Source organism: Cavia porcellus, unplaced genomic scaffold (genome assembly GCF_034190915.1).
Source record: "Cavia porcellus strain 051 isolate PalLab524CR breed Dunkin Hartley unplaced genomic scaffold, mCavPor4.1 scaffold_15, whole genome shotgun sequence".
Lineage (NCBI taxonomy): Eukaryota > Metazoa > Chordata > Mammalia > Rodentia > Caviidae > Cavia > Cavia porcellus.
In genome coordinates, this window is record NW_026947498.1 from 45,142,323 (window position 1) to 45,165,047 (window position 22,725).

At 34.6% G+C, this 22,725-nt stretch overlaps 1 protein-coding gene across 7 annotated transcripts in view; it reads left to right on the forward strand.

Annotated features, from left to right (window-relative positions):
* The window catches only part of St3gal6 (ST3 beta-galactoside alpha-2,3-sialyltransferase 6), a 62,832-nt gene that overhangs the window by 19,936 nt on the left and 20,171 nt on the right, over positions 1-22,725 (forward strand). For 5 of the 7 annotated variants that reach the window (XM_063224815.1, XM_063224814.1, XM_013151739.3 and 2 more), the window contains 3 exons: positions 648-816; positions 12,780-12,878; positions 15,746-15,823. In XM_063224815.1, the coding sequence (XP_063080885.1) occupies positions 12,790-12,878; positions 15,746-15,823 (167 nt within the window). In that variant the 5' untranslated portion in view covers positions 648-816; positions 12,780-12,789. Of the gene's footprint in view, positions 1-647; positions 817-12,779; positions 12,879-14,066; positions 14,168-15,744; positions 15,824-22,725 lie in introns of those variants that run through there. The other 2 variants (XM_063224816.1, XM_023564856.2) reach the window with 2 other exon arrangements.

Below are 22,725 nucleotides of genomic sequence, written 5' to 3' on the forward strand. Positions count from 1 at the left end.
ATATCTTCTATTAGAAGAGAGCATGCAATTTTTGCTAGTTAGTTTTTTGTCAGGCTAAGTCTTGTGTGAGATAAAGTTACAGTAGGAACAAAACTGGGAATGTTTTTTAACTCCCCCCCCCCCAAAAGGGACCCACAGCACATTCAAATGCTAGTTATTTCTCTCAATAATTCGCCCATGCTTCCTTTTTGCTCACTTCTGGATATTTTTATTCTGCTCAGACTCCTCCACATTCTTTCTCTGTCCTTCTTCACTTTCTCTTAGACCTCTGAGAGCAGTAGGTCCTTCTCTCACCTCTGCGTTCAACAATGAAGCTGTGTGTATGTGTGGAGAAAAGCCGAAAAATAAAACAAATGGCTCTTTCATTACTAGGTTGTTTGGAATTAATTGAGCTGGGTGTGTTTTTTTTTTCAAGGAGACTTAACTGGATTTCTGGCAAACCAGTCATGTATGACACTAAGCTCAGATATGCTGTAGGTTTAGCTAACATATTTTGTTTGTTTGTTTGTTTTGGTAATTTCATCATCCTGTAAGGAGATCTGAAAGGAGTTTAAAATACTTTTTCGTTAATATTTTTAATGTCTTTAAATTGTTTTTGAGTGGCTTCACCATTCTTACAAATGTACTGTCTTTGTGTTTCATTTCAGCATTTGCAAGTGAAGGCACAGTACAACCCTGGCCTTGGATTATTTCTGGTAGAGAAGACTCAGCAGTTCAGCACATATCCTCTTGAGTTTTCAAGTCTGGTCCCTCCTTGCTACATTCTTCACCCTCAGAAGCAGAAGGCCTTTGGGAAATAGATTCCTAAAAGTTTAGGTAAGCAAAGGCAACACTGTTTTGTCAGATTCCTTACATGTAAGTTTGAAATACATTTAGACAATGTTTCTGTCTCTAGCAGGTGATGTTAAAAGCCTATCTCTATATGCAGCTACCTGATATTTTTTGCCTAATTAGTTTCACAGGTAATCAGAAGGCCTACAAAACTGTTAATGTAACCCCAATCAATTCCTCTTAAGCATATCCTGAAGTCAAGCTATAGAGGTTGTTTTTTTTGTTTTTTTTTTTTTTTGTCTTTTTCATTTTTATCGGTACCAGGGATCGAACTTATGACCACCTGCTTGCAAGGCAGATGCTTATGCTGCTAAGCTAAATCCCCAGCCCCGAAGCTATAGAAGTTTTTAAATATTACTTTTAGTCTAATCTGAATGAGAACAGCTTCTTTAGAGCTGTTCTAGGTCAATATAGAAGCAAGAAGTAATAATTTAAAACTAGTACATATGACAGAAAGCATAAAAATTTTGTATAACAAGCTCTATATACTAACCATGAACAAGAATGCTGCTCTGTCTGGCCCTTGTTTTCTCAAGACAAATAATTCCATTTCTCGCTGTCTTTAAATACAACAATTAATGGCAATCTCATTAAAATACCTTAATGTAGCTTTTAGGTTTATTATTCATATTATTCTTGGAACCTCATGCACAAATTTCAGACACTAGTATAGTAGTTTTATTCTGAGAAAGCTTTAGAATAAAAACTTCCATTAGGAATCAGCTACATTTTATGCTTGAATCCTTGTACTCTTTTCAATTCATTAAGAACAATTATTCTACTAGTATATTTGTGTATTATAGTCTTGTTTGGAGATTTTTTGAACACATGTTGACTGAGAACATTATTATTTACTGATATTGGCAAATTTGGATTTTCATCATGGTCTTGGAATTTAGTCCTTGGGAATCTCGTGAGCTCTTGCTTGTACACACTGAGAATATTTGTGATAGTTCCACAGCCCTTCTCTAGATAGTACTTGGCCACTATGTAGACTTCTTAGAAAATCTAGACTGCAAGGAGGGCTAGATTTTCAGATTTCCTGTTGCCAGCAGCATTAGTGTAGTGAGACCTGAGATGCAGTAATTTTGATGTATGGAGCTGCCTTTCCTGTCACTCTTTACATATTCTGACATCAAAGAGACAGAAATAAATTTCACTACTGTGAGAGCTATAGGATGCATAGGATAAGAAGCATGAATTCTAGCATGTGTGGGTTTGAGAACCAGCTTTGCTACTCTACTGTGTGGGAATGCTTGGGCAGACTTTAACTTCTCTGTACTTTGACATCTTTGTCTATATGACAGAGATGACAGTAGCACCATTTAAAGGCTGGTTTTAAGGACTAGAAGTATGTTACATATAAAACAATTGGAATAGTTCTGTCATATAATTTTTCAATAAAATTTGATTGTTATGTGTTATACAATGTTTGTTCTTCTGTGTCCATTCTCTAGCCTAGGGCTGAGAAATACTCTAATCTTCATCTTTTTTTTTTTTGGTATGGGGATTGGACTCATGACCTTGCACTTACCAAGCAAATGCTTATGCCACTGAGCTAAATCTTGGCCCTCTTCCCCCTTTTCTTGTTAAACATTGCTGACTCACAAAATGTTTGCTACAAAGCTTATAACACAGTAATTGAATCTCAATATTTCTACAGTCTACAACTTTTGCCAGAGAATTACTGCTATTTTGAATGCCTTTCATTTTATGTTCAGATGAATAAACCTTCTTGTCACAGATACTTGAAATGTCAAAATTCATATATAGAAAAAACAACTACTATGGTAATGGAAACTTAATTTTTTCATGCTATTATTATACAATGACATAAATTCTTTAAGATCTCTTAATATATTTTGAAGCTAGTTTTTTTAGCGAAGACTTGGTGTATAACCAGCTAAACCTTCAGTAATTTTAAAAGAAAAAAATTTGGAAGAGTATGCCACATACTTAAGTGTTTTATATTTACTACTTACAAGAGCTCTGTTGGGTAGTATCATTATTCCCCAGAGGAAACTATGGTATGCTGAGGTTAAGACAAATCCCAGGCTCATACAGTTACTTAGGGGAAGAGCTGAGACTCAAACTGAGGAAGTCTGATTGCCAGGCAGGTGGTCCTGATACCTAAGGAATTAACTGCATGAAGAAGGAGAAGGAAGAGGAGAAGGGGAAGAAGGAGGAAGGACAGGTGGGGAGAAGGAGAAGGAGAGGGAGGGCTGGAGGAAGATAGGAGAGGGAGGAAGGGAAGTCCTTTAAATAGAAGGACCAAATTATAGAACTCAAATGCTAGGTTTAGTGATTTTATACTTATTTGGCAGATAAGAAATTTTGAAGGTTTTCCTGTGTGGCTGATGGTAACATGAGATCTGTGCTTTGACAGTTTTATGCCAGGCCTAACACCTTGGCTGATTTAAAGGGAAGTTTAGAGCTTGTTCCAAGTAACTGAGTGAGAAGTAATGAGAATGTGGGCTTTGGATATAGGATTAATGCCTGAGAATGCCTACTGCCTGAGAGGTGGGCAGAGGAGGAAGGAGAAATCTAGAAACATAGGCAGAGAATTTCCAAGAGACCACGGCTAGTGTAGGACTACCCAAAAGGATGTGATTTAGGAATTGAACACCATAGAGATCAGAGAGGATTGGAACAACATAAAGATGAATTGGTTCAGCAACATGAAGTCACTCCTTTAATGTCGTGTTCATTTGCTCATCAAATCAGTAATTTTGATTTACAAACTTCATTTGTTTTACAATTTTGGGAAAGATGGCTGCATTTGTATTTGTGTAGGGAAGATGTCAATAGTCGTGTCTGTCTCCTGATGCAATTTGGCAACGGAAGCAAAATTTTGCAGAATGCAAATTTGTGAACCAAATTGTTTGCCAACAGAAGCATTTGTGACCTGAGGTATTACTGTACTGCCATGTCATCATACTGAGTGAGATAGAAATTGTACATGAAGGAAACCCACAAAAAGATTTTCTCTTGTTCTGTCAATTCCATTACTTAATGGCAAGATCACCTTTGACAGCTTTTAAAATATTTTACTATCTTGGCTGCCTCTTTAGTAATATATTACACAAAACTACACTGTCTCTAACTGCCCTCAGCTCTTACAATCTTTCTAGCTCTACAATCTGTAGTTCATAGATCCAAGTTATAAATAACAGTAAGTGGAAATACTGTTCTAAATATCTGGCCAGTTGTTCATTGGCATTTTTAGGTAACTCAGCACAAGGCGCAGAATCAAATGAATGTCCCATGGTTACATTTTGAAGAGAGTATTCCTATGTATTTCCTCTCAAAAATACCACTGGTATCATAGTGATACTGATTGTAAAGGGTGGGGTCAAACTGAAAATATTATAGGAAGGACAGTGTCTGGGGAACTTCCATGAAATCAAAAGTAGTCCCTAGAATTTCCTTAGGGAAATTTCTCTTAAAGCCATTTATTTTCAGAATCTAGCTTTCTACACAGAAAATTCTGTTAATTGGAAATTTTAAAAAGTCAAGCTCTAAAAACTTCTAAAAGATACAATATGGAACTTAGGATGATTTCTTCCCCCTGCCAAAAAAAAAAAAAAAAAAAAAAAAGTTTCTGCTGTGAAACCCTGGTCCTATTCATGGGATCAATTTCTCTCTTTCCTGACCTTTCCTAGCAGTGTTTCTCAAATGTGCTGATCAGTCTGGGAATTTTGTTAAAGTTCTAGTTCTGAGTAATATTGAGATGCTGTGTATCTGCCATCTTCCCAGATGCTAATGCTGTTGGCCTATGGATCACACTTTGAGGACAAAGGTCTAAAATATTTTGCTATATTTCTCATAACAAGTAATTATTTTAAATTAGTATACACTAGTACCATGGTTCATAGATAAGAGATGAACTGATCGCAAATTGAATTTAATGCAAATGAAATCAAATTTTCCCATGATGTCCACACTGAACCTAACCATTGAGTTTGATTCTATTCTCATTCAATTCGATATGTGACCAGAATTGTGGGAAGAATTGAGTTCAAGAACAGAGGTACCACCATAATTTGGCTCTTTCAACCAACCATGAACTGTATTCTTCACATCCTAAAGTATACTTGGTTATATTATGTGTACATATACATGCAACCTATTATTAGTATTAACAGATTGAGATTCTTTTTTTAAAAAAAATTGTATTATTTTGAAGGTAGTGAAATATAACAGAACAAAGCCAACTGAGAAAAAGCAGTGAAATTGGTACAGAAGGTCACAGCAGGTTACTAGGTTAACAGTAATAGGTACCATAGTATATCTTGTTATCTTCACAATAGTTGTCCTTTCAATTAGGTATAGGAAAATCACACCAAATACCCAACATTATAGAGCCTGTCAAAACAGAATATTGAATATAGCAACACAATTAATCAGAACAGCGCTTCCTGAGTGCTGAAGTGTGTGTGCCCCCACACTTGGCTCAGTGTCAATAATTTGAATAGTTATAGTTTTTAAAATTATTTTAACAAAATTGAAAGACTGAAAAAAATGTGTTTTTCAGAAATAGGCATCAAAATATAAGGTTTCATATAAAGTTAAATGTACTTTTGCTTTGTGACACATGAAAGTGTTATTTCCACGTAAAGAATTGTACTTGAATGTTTCTTTTTCTTTTTTTTTTTTTTTTGTCTTTTTCGTTTTTATCGGTACAAGGGATCGAACTCATGACTGCCTGCTTGCAAGGTAGGCGCTTATGCCGCTGAGCTAAATCCCCAGCCCCTGTACTTGAATGTTTAAATGCAGCTTTATTTACAGTGACTCAAAACCAGAAAGAAATAAAATGCTTATTTTCTAGTAAACTGATAAACAAATTATGGTGTAACCATAAAATGGAATGCCAGTTAGCAATAAAAAAAAAAATGAACTTCTTGTATAAACTGTAACATGGACTTTTTCAAAAGCACTATGCATATGGAAAGAAGCCAGAAATCAGATTACATTTATATAACTTTTTAGCAAAGGCAAACTACAGTAATAGATCAGGTTGCTAGGGTCCCAGGGTATCAGGAAAGAGAGATTACTAATGAGGCACAAAGGAACTATTTTGGGTTAAAGGAAATGTTTCATATCAAAACTTTTGTGATGGTATACATGCTCCAAAATTCACCAAATCATACACTGGAAGGTAGTGAATTTTACTTTATAAACAAATTAGCTCAATTAATGAATTTTAAAAATAAGCTATAGTTATTACCTACTCGGTGTGATATTAATGTAAGGAATAGAGTACATTTCCACTCCAAGAGAAATAGGTCCTTGGGAGAAAACTTGAATAAAGAAGAGGAGCATAAGTTCCTTTGAAAGCTTCCTTATTTGTAATGGGGCTGAATCTAAAATAAGAGATCTTGAAAACAGGAACTCCAGTTCATTTATTTTTACCATACAGTATAGTTACTGTTAGTTGAATGATTTTTGTGTGACCAGCTGTGCTATTAAAAAACAGAATTCTGCTGAAATGTCATTTCTGACCTTTTTATATTCTTTGCAGTGAGCACACCCAATTTTAGGGGGCAGATTTGGTCATCTGTTTGGCAGTAAGAGCCTGGGTTCAATTAGATGAATAGAGCTGTCTACATACGCTCAGAATTCATTCTAGCAAAAGTACCAACTTGCTTGACAGACCGAAAGAGGAGGGTATGTGTGGCTGCATGTCATTGCATTAGCTGAAGAATTGGAGGAAGCAAAGAAAAGAAAGTTAATTATGCATGTTCCTTTTCTGCCATGCTGAAAGAAATCAGCTATGTACTTACTGATCAATCAAATTTATATAGCTTTTCCAATTTCTTAAAACTTCTGAAATTTAATCTTTGAATAGAGGCATATATCGTTATAATTTTCTATTAATTCATTAAATGTTAAGAAAAGGTTTTTTTGTCTTCATCTTTATATCATAACAGTAGCTGAAACTTCAGATTTAAATTAAACTTTTTTGGGTATAATAGTTATATATCATTTAATTCTTCATATGCTATTTTTTAAAATTACGGTCTGTTGAGAATTTTCAGATCCTTGCTGTAGAAAATTTTATCTGCCAGATTACTGATTTTTTTATGTTTATCTTTAATTGTGACCTGAATATTTTTACATATTTTAGTGTTTCTAATAAATGTATTTTAGTAAATGTATGCATTTAGCAAATATCATCCTTTGTTTATTTTGGTGCTGAGGATTGAACCTATGACCTCTTCCATGCAAAGCCCTACTAGTGAATTACTTCCAAGCTTCCTTGTTTTACTTTTAAAAGGTATTAGTAAGTGAATTTAAAGGTATTATTAAGTTAAATTCATACTGTTACAGTAAAAAATACATTAATTATAATTTTCCATAATGTGCAATTTAAATTATGGGCTTTGAAATTTAGATCTCAGTTTGAATTTTGCCCACTGGTTTGGATGTTAAACATCTCTAGCACAGGAGTAATAATACCCTCGATTTAATTATTAAGGGCAGAAGGGTTTAGTACTGTGTAGGCCCTTACTAAATGCTTGTAGAGCTGGCCTATTATTTACATGCTTATCATTTTTGGAGGGTGGAGGTCCTTAGAGGCTTCTTCTGCACATTTGGGCCATCCGGTTAGTAATAAGGAGTATACTTTAAAAGGGAATTATGAGATGAGGAAGAATCAGGCCTTTACATCTGTCACAGTAGGATCCTGTGCTTCTACATTAAAACTCGAACTGTGTGGAAATGGCACAATCCAGAGGGTAGGGAACCAAAAACAAAGCTAAAACTAGAGGTCTTTTGTTCTGCGTTTGTTCACATGAGTATGTAACTACAGAGAATAATCACAAACTGAACACTGTAATTGCAAAGAGGAAGGAGGACAGGATTTAAGAACTGTTTGCCATTTCCCAGTCTTGAGTATGTCTTACTGTGAGCTGAGGACACGAGAAACCTGAATGGAAGAAGGTCTCTTGGATGACTGAATGAACACAGGCGTCAGCAGGGCCACTTTGTAAGTTTGGAAAGGTGAACTGTGAACACGGGCATCTGGCTAAGGGGGAGAAATGTAGGTGTCCACAGGGATGTGGGGAGCTAAACTAGATGTTCTTTTCTGATTTGCACAAAAATACAAGTTATTTGGTATTGTTATTAAACAGTGGCACACTGGGTATGACAGAAAACTAGCAGAAACATTAAATCCTGTGTCAGTGAGGAAATACAAAACATAAGAAAGATTTGCCACACAGGAGGATGGGGATTTGGTTTCCAAAAAAAATGGAAATTTGGCTGTAGAGCTGCTGAGGTAGCTGAGAGAAGGTAGATCTGAGAAAGCTGTGATATACACTATAAAGATTCAGCAGCCAGAACCCACTTTGAGTGGATGACATAGCCAAGTTCAGCATGAGATAGTCAGGAACCTTACCAAACTATTGATATGCTAGTTCACAGCTCTTTGGGTGCCTTTCCTTGGACCAGGATCAATCTCAGAGCTCACAGTAGCTGAACCTGCAAATAGGCATTAGGGAACACCTACACCAGGTCCAGAAGAAATAGGACAGAGAATGCAGCCAGGAGTTAGCATTTGAAAAAAAATGCCAAAGCTGTTTATTCCATGGTATTCTATGATATTAGTTGAGAAAACCACAAGGTTTTTATGTATGATGATTGGAACAGTGTTTCCAGAACTGTTGCTGAACATGTGTATACGTGCGTGTTTAAGCAAGTGAGAAAAACAAGTTTTCTTTGGTTTGAGAAAGCATTAGGAGAGCCTGAAAATAAAAATCTGGCTATTTTTCAAGCATCAGTCCATAATGTTTGTTTTTATAAACAGTGCTGGCATTGCCTGGGAGGATCAGGCAATTTAGCAAGGACAGGGTTGGAAGTAGCAGGGTTTTATTTCAGCAGAATTTGTATTAAAAACACGACATTTTCTCTCTATTTTTCCAATTGATATTGAATGGATGTTGTTTAAGTAGCTAGTGAAATTGACAAATTAGAGAAATGTTGTGTAATGTGTAGTTTGGTATCAAAAGAATGGGCCTATGTTTATTTGTGGCAACTTAGATTTGTAGCTCTAAAACGTACTCCTTATGCAATCTGTGATTTAGGACCACAAAGTGATGGATGAGATTTTGTTTTGTTTTCATTCACCGGATATGTAAAGAAAAGTATGAAAAAACATTCTAATTTTCCTTCAAAAAGTACAAAGACTGCATATAACAACCAAAAAACATTTAGGAAACTGTTGTCTACTGATTGGGAAAGTCAGCATCGTACAGAGACTCAGATCTGGTAGATACGGATTGGATTCCTGGTTCTATTATTTGTCAGCTCAGGGAAGTTATTGTTCTGCTCAGATTTTCAGTTTCCTCAGGTCTAAAATATGAATCAGCCTCACTACTTATCTCACAAAGTGATTAACAGATGATATGAGGTAATATCTCTGAAGCATTTATTGTATGCTTTGGCACATGGTAACCACTCATGTCTCAGTCATTCAAATCAGCTGTTATTCATTGGCCATTTGTGGTAAGAAAAACAGAAGTTAATACAAAGGAAATTAGTCATAGGGCCTGTAACTGTATCCAACAACTATCTACTTAGCATCTCTGTGTGACAGGTACTGTTAGAAGCACTGGAAATAAAATGATAGAGAAGACAGACAGTGTCTACTATCATGGTACTTAGAAGATTGTTGGATTACTTATGGTAGCATGGTTATCTCTGTCTTTGGCAAATACATTAATTTTTTCCCTTTAATGCTTTTGTAATATATTCTAGAGCACTGATTCTCAAACTTTGATTTACACAAGAATCAAATGAAAGATGCTTGTGGGGCCTCAAGCATGTGCTTGTTTTTTTTTTCTTTTTTGTTGTTGTTGTTTTGTTTTGTTTTAGATACCAAGTCTCTCTATATAGTTTAGATGTAGTTTAAGCTGCTTCTGTGTAAGCTAGGCTGGCCTTGAATTTAGAGCAACCCTCCGGCCTCCACCTCCCAAGTGGTGGGATTACAGGGGTATGCCACTACATCTGGTTAGGAATGTTCATGTTGATAACCTTTCCCTCACCAGGCTGGTACTAATCTTTAAACAGTGTCCTAGAGCATCTTGCCCTTCAATGTTACCTGAATTTACTTTTCCAAAACTCTAGGACCAGAAAGTCTAAGATTAGAAGTCTGTTAGGTATCCCATTCATGTCTTTTAAAATAACAACGATGACGCTAGAAATAGAATGGTAAGAAATAGACTATTTTTGTCTCCCGTAAACTGATCTGAGATAGTGATACAAAGATTCATCTTCCTCATTTATCAAAACAGAATTCCCACACACTTATTTAATGTGCTAATTGTGAGCCTTATGTGAAATGCTGGACATATGAACTTACTGTAAACTTTAAAGTTCCACACAAATAGAGTGTACTTTTATTATTAAAGAGGAAAAAAAAAAAAACCCAGCAGCCATGATTGAGCTTCATTTAGCATGTATAGGTTATTTGCACGCTGGGTTACAGATCAATGTTTGAGAAGAAATGAACATTTGACTTCTGCCAGTGGGTTCTGCTGTCTTTCATTATCCTGTATGCGAACTTTAGAGGAATAATTGATTTTTGTTAGGCTTTGTAAATAATGTTGTACAGTCTCTGGTTTGAAGAGCCTGCAGCCAAAAAGCTGTCATCTGTCATGGTCAATATCAGTGTCTTCAAGTTTGTTTTTGTAATTGAAGCTGTATTTTTAAAACCGTGTACTCTATCCAAACTGGTTTCCCTTTGAGTGCTTTTGCTCAAAGCAAAATGGTCATTTTATGGAATCATTATTAGAGAATTCATGTATTTGTGGAAGACTTTTCTTGTGAGCATGCAGAGGAACCATATGTGTTTATTGAAGGATATCCTGGCTGGCCCTGGTCTCCTTTGCAACATGAATATCAAAGCTTTGATTTTGCCCATGAAATTGTACACAGTGGTGCAGCTTCCTAAATTTTTTTTCAATTGTTGAATACAGTCATTTTACTTTTTGAAGGGAAAAAGCATGTTCTTTCATATGTTTTTGCTTTCTTTACATATTAGTAAGTGAAAAATTACAAAATAAAATCTCATCCATGCTCTATAAAATCACAGATTGCCCAAGGAGTATGTTTTGAAGGTAGATAAGCAAAATTGAGTTACAAATAACTGACCTCTTTTTCTAGGGCTTTACACACTTAGATGTAAATATATGTATCTTAGGATTTTACATAATTTTATCTTAGATGTAGATATATTTTTAAAAAATTTGCTGGCCATGGTAACTTGCATTCTTATTTGATATTTGCATAAATTATGTTATTCTTGGTGGAAACGTAAATGTTCGATTTGAATATTTAACCTAGACTGTTTGGGCCTGTGGTAAATTGCTTTCCATGACAGCATAACAACTCAGTGAGGTGGAGGGTGTGTTCTCAATTGTAACCATGTGTGAGGGCGCTCAGGTTTGAAAAAAGCAAACTGACCTCAGCACCCTTGCCCCCACGCCTCCTCTGGGTTTGGGCTGTGAATCATGTCTTCTGATTTCCAAACCAGTGCTGACTCTTCACAGGAGTTGTATATACTAATGTAAAGTATGTGCAAACTAAGGTTTTCTCATTTAGCTTGCTTGTTTATTTGTTTTCTCCTGACATAGTCTTCATTTCCAACTAATTTATTGTAGTGGCATCTGGAAGTGGTTACTACTCTAAGTAATTGCTGACAATAAGAGAAGAGCAACACTCCATCCCAACCTGATAATCACTCTGGTTTAGGATTCTTAGCAAACAGCTCCATGTACTGTTTGGTGCAAAGTCTGAACTCTAAAAAGCACAACACGGTGGTATTTGTTACTATGACCCTATGTTATCAAGAAAAATTTCTGTTTTGTTTTGTGTATTCCACTTAGAAAGGCAAGAGTATGGTTTAAATTTTTCTGTCTGAATTTGTTTACCATTGAAAGGGAGGCAGTATTACATTATTTGAAAATATGTCTAGCCAAACTTGTACTTTATCAGCTGCAATGCCTTGATTGAAGTTAGTAGACCTGGAAAGGTGTGAGAGAAGTGATAGATGCATTTGTTTAGATGGAACAGAAACTTGATAAGCAAGGCAGAGAATAGTACACCTGTTTAAAGTCACACGTTGAAATACAGAATGTATTATAGAACCACTTAATTCAATTTATCTTTGCATGCATTATATGTGAAAGTAAGATTTTTACATTTTTATTTTTAAAGCAAAATGGTGGGACCGACTGCACATTTTAGAGCTTTTAAAAAATATTTCCTATAAAGTTTTTTTTTTTTTGCATTTACAGTCTAGAGAGGATTGTATACTCCCAGATTTTTGTCTGTCTGCAGATGTGCATTAAACAGTACAAAGTTTAGTGTCAAAATAAGCAAGTCATTAGGTGAATTTACCTGTGTTAAAACATCAAATAGATACATCTCAAAATGTATAGAGATTGAATATGTATGAAATATTTTTTCAGTAGGTTTTTTGTTTGTTTTTCAAAATTAGGACTCTAAAATTATGTAACATTTAAATATTGGGCATTGAAGAGATGTTTATTTACATCAGAAGGTATGTATTTGTTTTATGTTGAGAGCAAGAAAATGAATATTAAGTATTTCTGAAAAAAAAGTCTTAGATATAAGAGTAGATGTGTAAAATTTGTTATGAAGGAAATCTTTTTTCCTATTTAATCTAACATGAGAAAGTAGTTAGGAAGTCCCTAGCTTTGAGACTACAGAATAATATATTGTTCTAAGTACACATCATGTTGTGTTAAGACAGAAACAAAAGTTCTTTCTACACATTTAATAAATATTTTCAAATTTACAAGTTTATCATGTTTTCCATTCTCTTCTGTGTGTTCATTTGCTGTAGTTTATATGTGATTCATTTTAAAAATCTACCTGTATAATAATCTTCCCTTTTTCTTTGGACTCCCCTCCTTGTATTGCAGTGAGCCAGCCATGAGAGGGTACCTTGTGGCCATATTTCTGAGTGCTGTCTTCCTGTATTACGTGTTGCACTGTATATTATGGGGAACAAATTCTTATTGGTAAGTTTCATTTTTGCTTATGAAACAATTCCCACACTAGTCTTTCATGTATACACAAATGATATTAGAGGGACCTGTATATGTAAAAAAAAAAAACTTTGAAACATTATAACACTTTGAATCTGTTCTAGCTTTCTGTTATAAATTGGAGTCCTCATATTCCAGTATCCTATAAATTATATCACTAGCAATTTATTTATTTATTTGATTATTTATTTTTATTTTTGGCAGTTCTGGAGATTAAACCCAAATCTTCATGCATGCTAGGCAAGTGGTCTACTGAGTTACATCCCCACAGAATTTATTTTGTTTTGATACAGGGTCTTGTTAAGTTGCCCAAGTTGACTTCAAATTTAGTATCCTCCTGCCTCAGTCTTCTGAGTAGTTGGGAATACAGGCATGTGTTTCAGGCACACCTAGCTATATCTTTTAACAATTTAAAAACTGGTAAATAACCCCTGGTTTTTATTTACCATTCAGTGAAGTAGTAGTGCTGAACATCTTTAGGATATAACAGTCTCTGTTTATATACAGTCAATCCCCGACTTAGGGACATTTGCACTGCACACTGATAGATATGAATGCATTTGGCATTATAAGCATTCCTAGATGTAAATGGATTGTGGAAGTGGCTGACATTTCTGCGCACACTGTCACAGTTGTGCTGCTGCATGCTTACTGTGCAGTGTGATAGTGTACAGTAGTGCAGTGCTCCGTCAGGGCCTGGGAAGTCCGGAAGCAAGAGGAAAATCTATGGTGGTGCAGGGGGGACTTCCAGGAAGTGCAAAGCATCAGACATTGTATATTTGTGTCAAAGATGTGTAAGACTCACTTTACCTCACTTGGGACTGAATCTGACTAATGAATATTCTGGAAAGGAACTTGTTTTTAAGTCAGGGACTCAATAGTTTGTAATAGTTTGTCTCTTTAAGTTAATAGAGTAACTTTTTAGCTCAGTGACATTTGTCTTTTAGAGCCTAAAGTGCATAGATATGAAAATGTTGGTAAAATACATATACTACAGATTAGTCTCATTTGTTTAAAAATATGTGGTGACTGATGTGTGCCTTTTTAAAAATAACTTTGACTTAAAATACCGTGTGTAAAATTTGGAAGAAGCACAGATAATCTTGCTGCAGAGAAATCCTCTATAAATAATTTTTTTAAAACCATGCTCTTCATTTTCAGTCCTTTGGCTAGGAATAGTTTTGATGACCATTAAATGCTAAATGGATGACAATATAAAGTTAAATCAAAATAAATCACATGACAGCTGTCTTGTACAAAAGGTCAGTAGTCTATGTTAATGTTTCAATAGCAAATTTTAGATTATGTTTCTGGTTTATGCATACTAGATAAACTTCGATTGTTCTGTGTTTAATTTTATCATTAAAAATTGGTAATGCTTTTCATCGAAGTAAACCAGGCAAATGGGTACCTGGAAAAAAGCAAAGCAATATCAAATGGATGGCTAGGTTAGATTCTAAAGTTTGAGGATTTGGACCTGAATATTGTGCTGGCGGACTTTGAAGTCTTATTAAACATTCATTGAGTAATATATCACAGGGATCTGTCCTTCCATTTGTGCCACATCTAGCAATGGAAGACAGAAACAAAAGCAAACAGCTTATTAGGTTGCTACTTTCCTCACAAGGAAAATGAGAAAACTAAAATAATAAAGTAGGTCTAAATGCAACAGTCATTTGCCATCAGGATTTGGGGAATAGCCAAAGTGAGCCAACACATTACTCCATGGTGAAAATTACTCATATAAGTGTTTGTACTGTGAACTTGATTCCTTAAACTGTATATAACACATAATTGTCTTTGCTTTAAAAATCACCCACAGTTTGTCTTCTCGGTACCCTAAAATCAAATAATATACCTCATTTTGTCCTGTAAATATAATTCAGTGTTTGTGGTCTGATGAGCTAGTTTGACATCTGTACGTCTTCCTTAAATATAAACCAAAGGGTCCTTGCCATTTATTGTATTCATATAAGATGCTTACCTGCATAAGTACTTTAGAAGCCTTCTAGTTTGGAAAACTAGCAGTTGTAACTACGGAGATTTTTGATTTTATAGTATTGAAAAATATGTGTGTTCATAAAGAATTTAGTCTTGTTCCTGCAGCTTGAACCCTGATTATAAAAGTAATACTGATTAGATTTTTAAAATATCAGTATTTACATAATTGTTTATCATCAAAAAGTTTTCATATAATTTCTTTTCTGAACTTAACTCTGAATCCTGTCTTTCCCACCTCCATTTATTGTTGTTCTTGTGCTCTGTCATGTTTCACAACACCCTTTAAAATTATGGTGACAAGTAATCTATTCAAGAGTCACACAAGAACTAACCTGTGCCACAAATAGAGAAGAGTTAGATAAGACTATAAATGGTGTGATCTATGGAGTTCCCAAGACCACAAAGCATGGTCTGTTGAATCTGCTCAGGTCACATGTTTCTGTGGTGTTTGTAAGTGTCCCCAGGAATGCCACCAAGAATGCCAACTATTTGCATTTAAGGTATAATTGGTTTCTCAAAGTTTCAAGGAGGCTGGTTAAAATGGAGCTCCTTTTTTTAATTCCACAGTATAGTAACCCTACCCTTTTCTGAGAGTCCTTTGAATTCCTGGTCCAAGAGTCACCTTGGCTTTTTCCACTCTTCTTGCTTTGTATTCACAAATCCTCAAATGTGTAGAACTTAGAGAAGCTCCTGTCACAGCTCAGAGACACAGGGAGGAGTTTTATTTTCTGCCTGGGAAGCCTGTCAGTGGCAGCACAGAGTAAGTTCCCAGGGCATTTGCTTCCCTTTGGGCAGGCTTCCCGGTTCTGTTTCTAACTGACACTATTTTTGTCTCCTAGGGTACCACCTGTGGAAATGAAGCGGAGAAATAAGATCCAGCCTTGTTTATCAAAGCCAGCTTTTGCTTCTCTCTTAAGGTAAAAATATACCCAACAAACTGTGGCATACAAAATGTCTAAAGTGTGTTACTGATCATCTTCCCCATTTCTTTTTCATACAAATCTTAACAGAACAAAACAAACTTTTGTTTACAAAAATAAACCTTGAATATCTTCTCTCTTTCTATGCTCTTAGTGCCCTTCATATATTTTAAGATAAGGCATTCAATAACTCAGTCAAATCATTCTTTTCAGACAAATGAGATTAGAAATCTTACTTGTATTAATCATAAAAGCTGTTCTTTAGGATTTTATCATTCCTCTGATCCTGAGATGTTTTTCAACCTTACTACTGTACAATTTCTTTTTCCTTCACTCTGATTTAAACCTTATGATTAGAAATTTTGTCTGATTTTTACTGACTTTTGGTAAACTACATAGGCTGCGAATGCTTAATCTGGGTACATTTCATAATGACTATTCATTGTGGTTGTCAGAACTTGTAAATGGTTTACTTCTCTGTCCATAAATATTCTTTTCCTTTTTACATAAATTTTGACAGACTGCTGATTGAAATTCTTTTAGATATAAGTGTCCATCTTTTAGAAAGGTATAAAACTTTTAGCATTTCTTTCTTTGACCAATCAGAATTCATAGTTTTTTATATGTGTTTTTTTACAAGTTCTTAACCTTTTGGAGCAACAGACTCCTATACAATCAGTCAGCTGCGTAGAAAATTGCAGATACACACAACCTTTTGCATGAGACCTTATGGCTGTTTGTAGTCCATCTGTGGCTATGTGTCATTAGGAGCACTGCAAAACTAGAACACTTTGAAGCTTTTTTTTTTAAACCATGAAATACATTATGCTTTGCAACGTAGTACACACATGTATTTATAGAAAGAAAAAAATTTTACCGTCACTGTTCCAGATACACTATGTTCAGTTCTATTTACATTTTTCAAATATAGTCCTCATGATTCACACAGTAGGTATATAAGCCACACATAGGTGGTGGATGACAGATTAAAATGCTTCTTTGGAGTAAAGGTACTCTATAGCTTCAGTGGAAAACATTTTTCTTCCTACGAAAACCCAAAAAGGTTGAATTATTTATTTATGCAAGAGTGATTACCAAGTATGTAAGTCTGCAGATTTTTAAAAGTTAATTCTATTGGCGCAATTTAGATATACACATTTATATTCATTGTAGGGAACTTGTACCTATATGTAATGTATCTTTATTCTTTTCCCTTCCTTACTTTTCGCCTTCCCCTTTCATTGTTCCTTTTTGCTGTTGAACATTTGCCTTCAAGTTCACAATACCTATTATACATTGTAGTGTTTATTTACTCTTTCAGTTTCTCACACCAGGAAGACAATGCAATACTGACATGTGTGTGCCAATTTATTTCACTTTAAGAGTATGTTTTCAAGATGCATTCATTTATGTAGAAATGTCTCAAGTTTATCCTTATTTTGACTGAGTAGTATTCCACTGAATTTTAAAAACCACCTTTTTTTTATCTATTTCTTAGTTAATAGGCATTTGGGTTGTTTCCAAAATTTGGCTATTACAAACTGTGCTACTGTAAACATGAGTGCACATGTATCATTGTGGTATGATTTATTAAATTCTTCTGGGAAGATATCAAGAAGATAAATAGCTGGGTCCAGTAGGACCTCTAATTTTAGCTTTTTGAGAAACCTCCACAATAGTTTCCACAGTGGTTGCACTAGTCTACCTTCCCACCAGTAGTGGAGAAAGGTTCCTTTTTTCCCCACAGCTTCACTAGTATTTATTATTGGTTGATTTCTTGTTAATAGCCATTCTTTCTGGAGTGAAATAGAATCTCTGCTTTAATTTGCATCTCTTGAATAACCATTTTTTCATATTTGCTTGCCATTTGTATTTCTTCTCAGAAGTGTATATTCATCTTAGTTGCCCATTTTTAGATTGGATGTTTAAATTTGGGGGTTTGGTTTTTTTCAACTCTTTATATGTTCTAAGTGTTATTCCTTTGTGTGAAGTACAGCTGGTAAAAATTTTTTCTACTCTGTGGGTTCTCTTTTTCACTGTGTTGGTGATTTCTTTTGCTGTCCAAAAGCTTTTTAATAGGATGAGGTTCCATTTGTTGATTCATTGTAACATTTCTTCATGTGATGGGATTTTATAAAATCTTTACCTGCACTTATGTCTTCAAGAATTCTGCCTGTTCTCCCTTCTAGCAGATTTAGTGTTTCTGTTTTAATATTTTAGAATGTTGATCCATTTCAATTTTAGTTTAGAGCATGGTGAGAGACATGGGTTTACTGTTTGGCATGTGGAAAGCCAGTTTTTCCAGCCCCTTATATTGCAAGGGGCTGTCTTTCTTTTAGTAAATGTGTTTGGCCCCTTTCTCAGACATAAGGTGGCTAAATGTATATGAGGTTGTTTCTGCATCTCCTAATCTGTTCCATTGATCGTCAGGTTTGCTTTTTTGCCAGTAGCATGCTGTTTTTATTAAGTAACTTTGCAGTGTAATTTCAACCTGTTGATTGTGGTGCCTACAGTCTTGCCCTTGTTGCCAAAAATTGTTTCTGCTATTCTAGATCTCTTCTGTTCCACATGAATTGTAAAAATGTTTTCTGTAGTTCTGTGAGATATGCTAATGTATTTTTATTGAGATTGCATTAAATCTGTACAAGGATTTTGGCAGTATGGCCATTTTCAGTATGTTGGTTCTTGCTACACATGAGCAAAGGATATATCTTTCCATTTTCTGATATCTTCTTTGATTTTCTTTTTCAGAATACTGTAATTTTCAATACATAATTTAAATCCTTTGTCAAATTGATTCCTAAGTATTTTATTTCTGGAAGCTATCGTGAATGGTGTAGTTTCCTAATATCTCTGTCAGTGAGTTTATTGCTTGTGTATACAAATGCTATTGATTTTTTTGAATGTTGACTTTGTATTTATGTACAGAACTAAATCTGCTTATTAAATCTAAGGACTTTTGGTAGAGTTTTTAGGATCTCCTATATAGAGCATTATGTCATGTACAAATAATGATAATTTAAATTATTACTTTCCTATCCTTATACCTTTTATTTCTCTCTCTTGTTTAATTGCTCTGGCTAATGTTTTCAAAACTATATTGAATAGGAGTGATGATAATGGACATCCTTGTCTTGTTCCTGATTTAGATTGAAAGCTTTCAGTTTTTGACATTTAGTATCATGTTGGCTGTTGCACTGTCATTGATGGCTTTTATGAAATTTAGAGAAAGATCTTATTCCAATTTTCTGTAGGGTTTTTAACATGAAGAGTGTTGGATTTTTGTCAAATACTTTTTCTGCATCTATTTTAATGATCATGTGATTTTTGTCTTTGGCTCTGTTGATATGGAGTGTATTACATTTATTGATTTGCATATGTCAACCATCCCTGCATTCCTGGAGTGAATCCCATTTGGCATAGTGTATAATCTTCTTGATGATTTACTGCATTTTGTTTGCTACTCTCTTACTGAGGATTTCTGCAGGTATGTTCATTAGAGAGATTGAGCTTTGGTTGAGTCTTTCTCTGGTTTTGGTATGAGGGTAATAGTTGCTTCCAGAAATGAGTTATGGAGCAGTTTTCCCTTTGAATTTTCTTGAAGAGTTTCAGCAATAGTGATACTCAATTCTTTCTAAATTTCTTGTAAAACTCAGCGGTAAATCCATCAGGACCAGGGCTTTCTTTGTTGGTAGGTTTTTAGTTGCATCTTCAATTCTACTGACTGACATTGGGTTATTTAGAATTTTTATATATTCATCAGTTTTGTCAGTTCACATGTAGAAATCTGTCCATTTCTTCTGTTTTCTATCTTACTAGAGTACAGGTTCTTGAAGTTGATATTATCTTCTAAATTTCTACAGAATCCATTGTGATTTCATCCTTTTCCTTCCTAATTGCATGAATTTGTCTTCTTTCCTTTTTATTACAGTTGATTAAAGATTCAGCAATTTTATTTAATCTTTCAAAGAACCAACTCTTCAATTCATTCTTTGTATTGTTTTCTTAGTAGCAACTGCATTAATTTTTTTCTCCTATCTTTATAATTTCCTCCCTTATATAATCTTTAGGTTTGATTTGTTCTTTTTATAGAAGTTTGTGGGTCAAAATTAAGTTGTTTATTTGAACTCATTGCATTATCCTGATGTGAGAATTCATCACTATAAATTTTCACTTAGGACTGCTCTTAATGAATCTCATAAGTTGTGGTATGTTGTACTGGCATTATCAGTTGTAGATACTATTTAATTTCTTCTTTAATTTTGTCTGTGATCTATTGGTTGTGCATGAGTATGTTATTTAACTTTCATGAGTTTATGTAGTTTTCTGATTTCTTTTGTCATTGATTTCTGTTGTCCTTGCACTATGGTCAGATAATATGCATCACATAATTTTTGTTTCTCTTCATTTATTTAAGCATGTTCCATGACATAGTTCGTGGTCTGTTTTGGAGAACATCCCATGTGCAGCTGAGAGGAATGTGTATTGTGCTGTTTTGGGGTGAACTCTCTGTAGACATCTACTAAGTCCACCTGTTCACAGGTTTGACTCTGTTCTCATATTTCTTTGCTGACTTTTTGTCTAGTTGATTTGTTTGTGACAGCAGGGTATTAATGTCCCATTACATTCACGTCAGTGCTCATTTGATTTTGCATGAATGTTAATATTTGTTTTATGTAGTTGAGTGTACCAGTATTTGGTGCATATATATTTGTCATTGTTACTCAATTTTCTTGGAGTTTTCCCTTAACAAATATGTAGTGACCTTCTTTGTTTCTATTCATCAGTCTGGGCTTGAAGTTAACATTGTCTGCAAATAGAACAGCTACTCCTGATTTTTTTCTGGGGTTTTTGTTGCATAGAGTATTGTTGTTGCATAGAGTATTGTTTTACATCCTTTGACTTTTCAGTCTATGAATTTCTTTTTGAGTTAAATGTATTTATTATATGTAACATCTTGTTAGATCTTGTTTATTGATCCATTTTGTCAGTGTTTCTTGCCTTGCCAGATGATTTCTTTCTACTGGTAGTACTAGAATTGTGGTGTTCATTACCTCTTCCTAAAATATTCATTTCAGCATTTGAGAGAGCTGGCTTGATAGTCATGAATTTCTTCAGGTCTTCTTTTTCATGGAAGTATCTTATTTCTTCATTGATTTTGAAAGACAGTTTTGCTGAATAAGTCAATCCAGATTGGAGGTTATTTTCGTTTAGGTCTTGAAAATACCTCACTCCAAGCCCTCCTTGATTTGACAGTTTGCTTTGAGAAGTTCACTGTGGTTCTGATGAGCTTTCCTTTGTAAGTGAGTTGTTTGTTTTTTCTAGCCATTTAACATTCTGCACTTGTGGTGACTTTCTGAAATGTTGATTATTATATGCCTTGGTGTAAATTTATTTTGTTCATGGCTATTTGAAGTTCTATATGCTTTTGTTATTTGTATGTCAAATTCTTTTTTTTTTTTTTTATTTAAAGAAAAGGAAACGAAAAAAAAAATACATGGAGATTAAAGAAAAAAAGGGTAGAAAAATAATACTAAATTACAGACAAACAAAAGGTAAGAAATTGCCAGTTGATAAGTTACAAATTGTCTTCTTCGAAATGGCTGTTTAGGTTATAGAATTAAAGTATTTAGAATGACATTCAAAAAAGTGACCCTACAAACCATTCTGCTCTATGGCCGAACAAAAGCTCCGTAATATGATTATCAGTCCCACCTATTTGTTTTACATCTCTAAGAGGATAAGGTTAACCATATCAAAACAGAACAGAACATTTAAAAAAAAAATAAAAAACAATTTAAAGAAACACAGATTTCAAAGCAAGTCCACCGGAGATCTACCTTATCCAACTGTCTCTAGCTTCTTACAAATAGTTGTCCCTAACTTCACCCACTTTCTATACTTATTGCATATTATAGAACTAATCAAATCATTACAGGATGATGGAGTCTCTTTGGGTCCTCAAGTTCCAAATTAGGGAAGACATTTCCAACTACCATCGCATCTCTCATTCTCTTTGTGATAGCCGTCCCCATCTCTGCATATGCTGAAGTTGAGCTGAAGAAACCAGTCCAGAGTCATTTTAATCAGCAAGCAATAGATTGCTAGAATTTATATTATAATGCTACAAAATAAGCCTCGGGTTTTTCAGGTCTCTTCCTCAGAGTATTTGTTCCTATCCTCTCTGTATTATAGGGAAAACCAAGTCATAACAAGACAGCGAAACAATTTCCTAGATAAACATGCAATGGATAAGACTTACAAAACTATAATATAAATGATCTTCCGTAGCTACTATGTTTTCTCTTGTTATTTTCAATAGATTTGTCGACAACACTGGCTTATTATAGTTAAATATACTATCACCTATTTTTATAAAAACTTATCTTTGACTGCATTGTAGTATTTGAGAGCTGTTACTGATTCATACCAGTATGGATATCCTTTACATCCTGTCATGCTCAGAGTAGTTTCCTCTACTTTTAGGGTTGATTCTAACACGCATACGGATTTCAAATAGGATCAGTCAAGGCCAACCAATAGTCTTATGATTCAGATACAATTAAGATCAGTCATAGTAAGACAATGTAAGTAATACAGGATTTCAGCTTAAGTCAATAGGAAAGTAAGGATGGTTACCATGGTATAACCTGCTATTTTTGGTTCTAGAGGTCTGTGTCCTCAAATCTGATATGAGTGGACAGACCAGAACAAATTTAATTCAATCTAAATATGGCACTAGGACTACTGTGTCTTTTAAATCGTTATACACCATTAGCAATGACCTCTGCTTTTTTTTTTTTTTAAATATAGTTTCAGAGCTGTCTCTACCAAAGACTAGCTTACCGTCTCTGCCTCATGTCTGCTACTCCACTTTTCTGCTATAATTTGTCCACCTT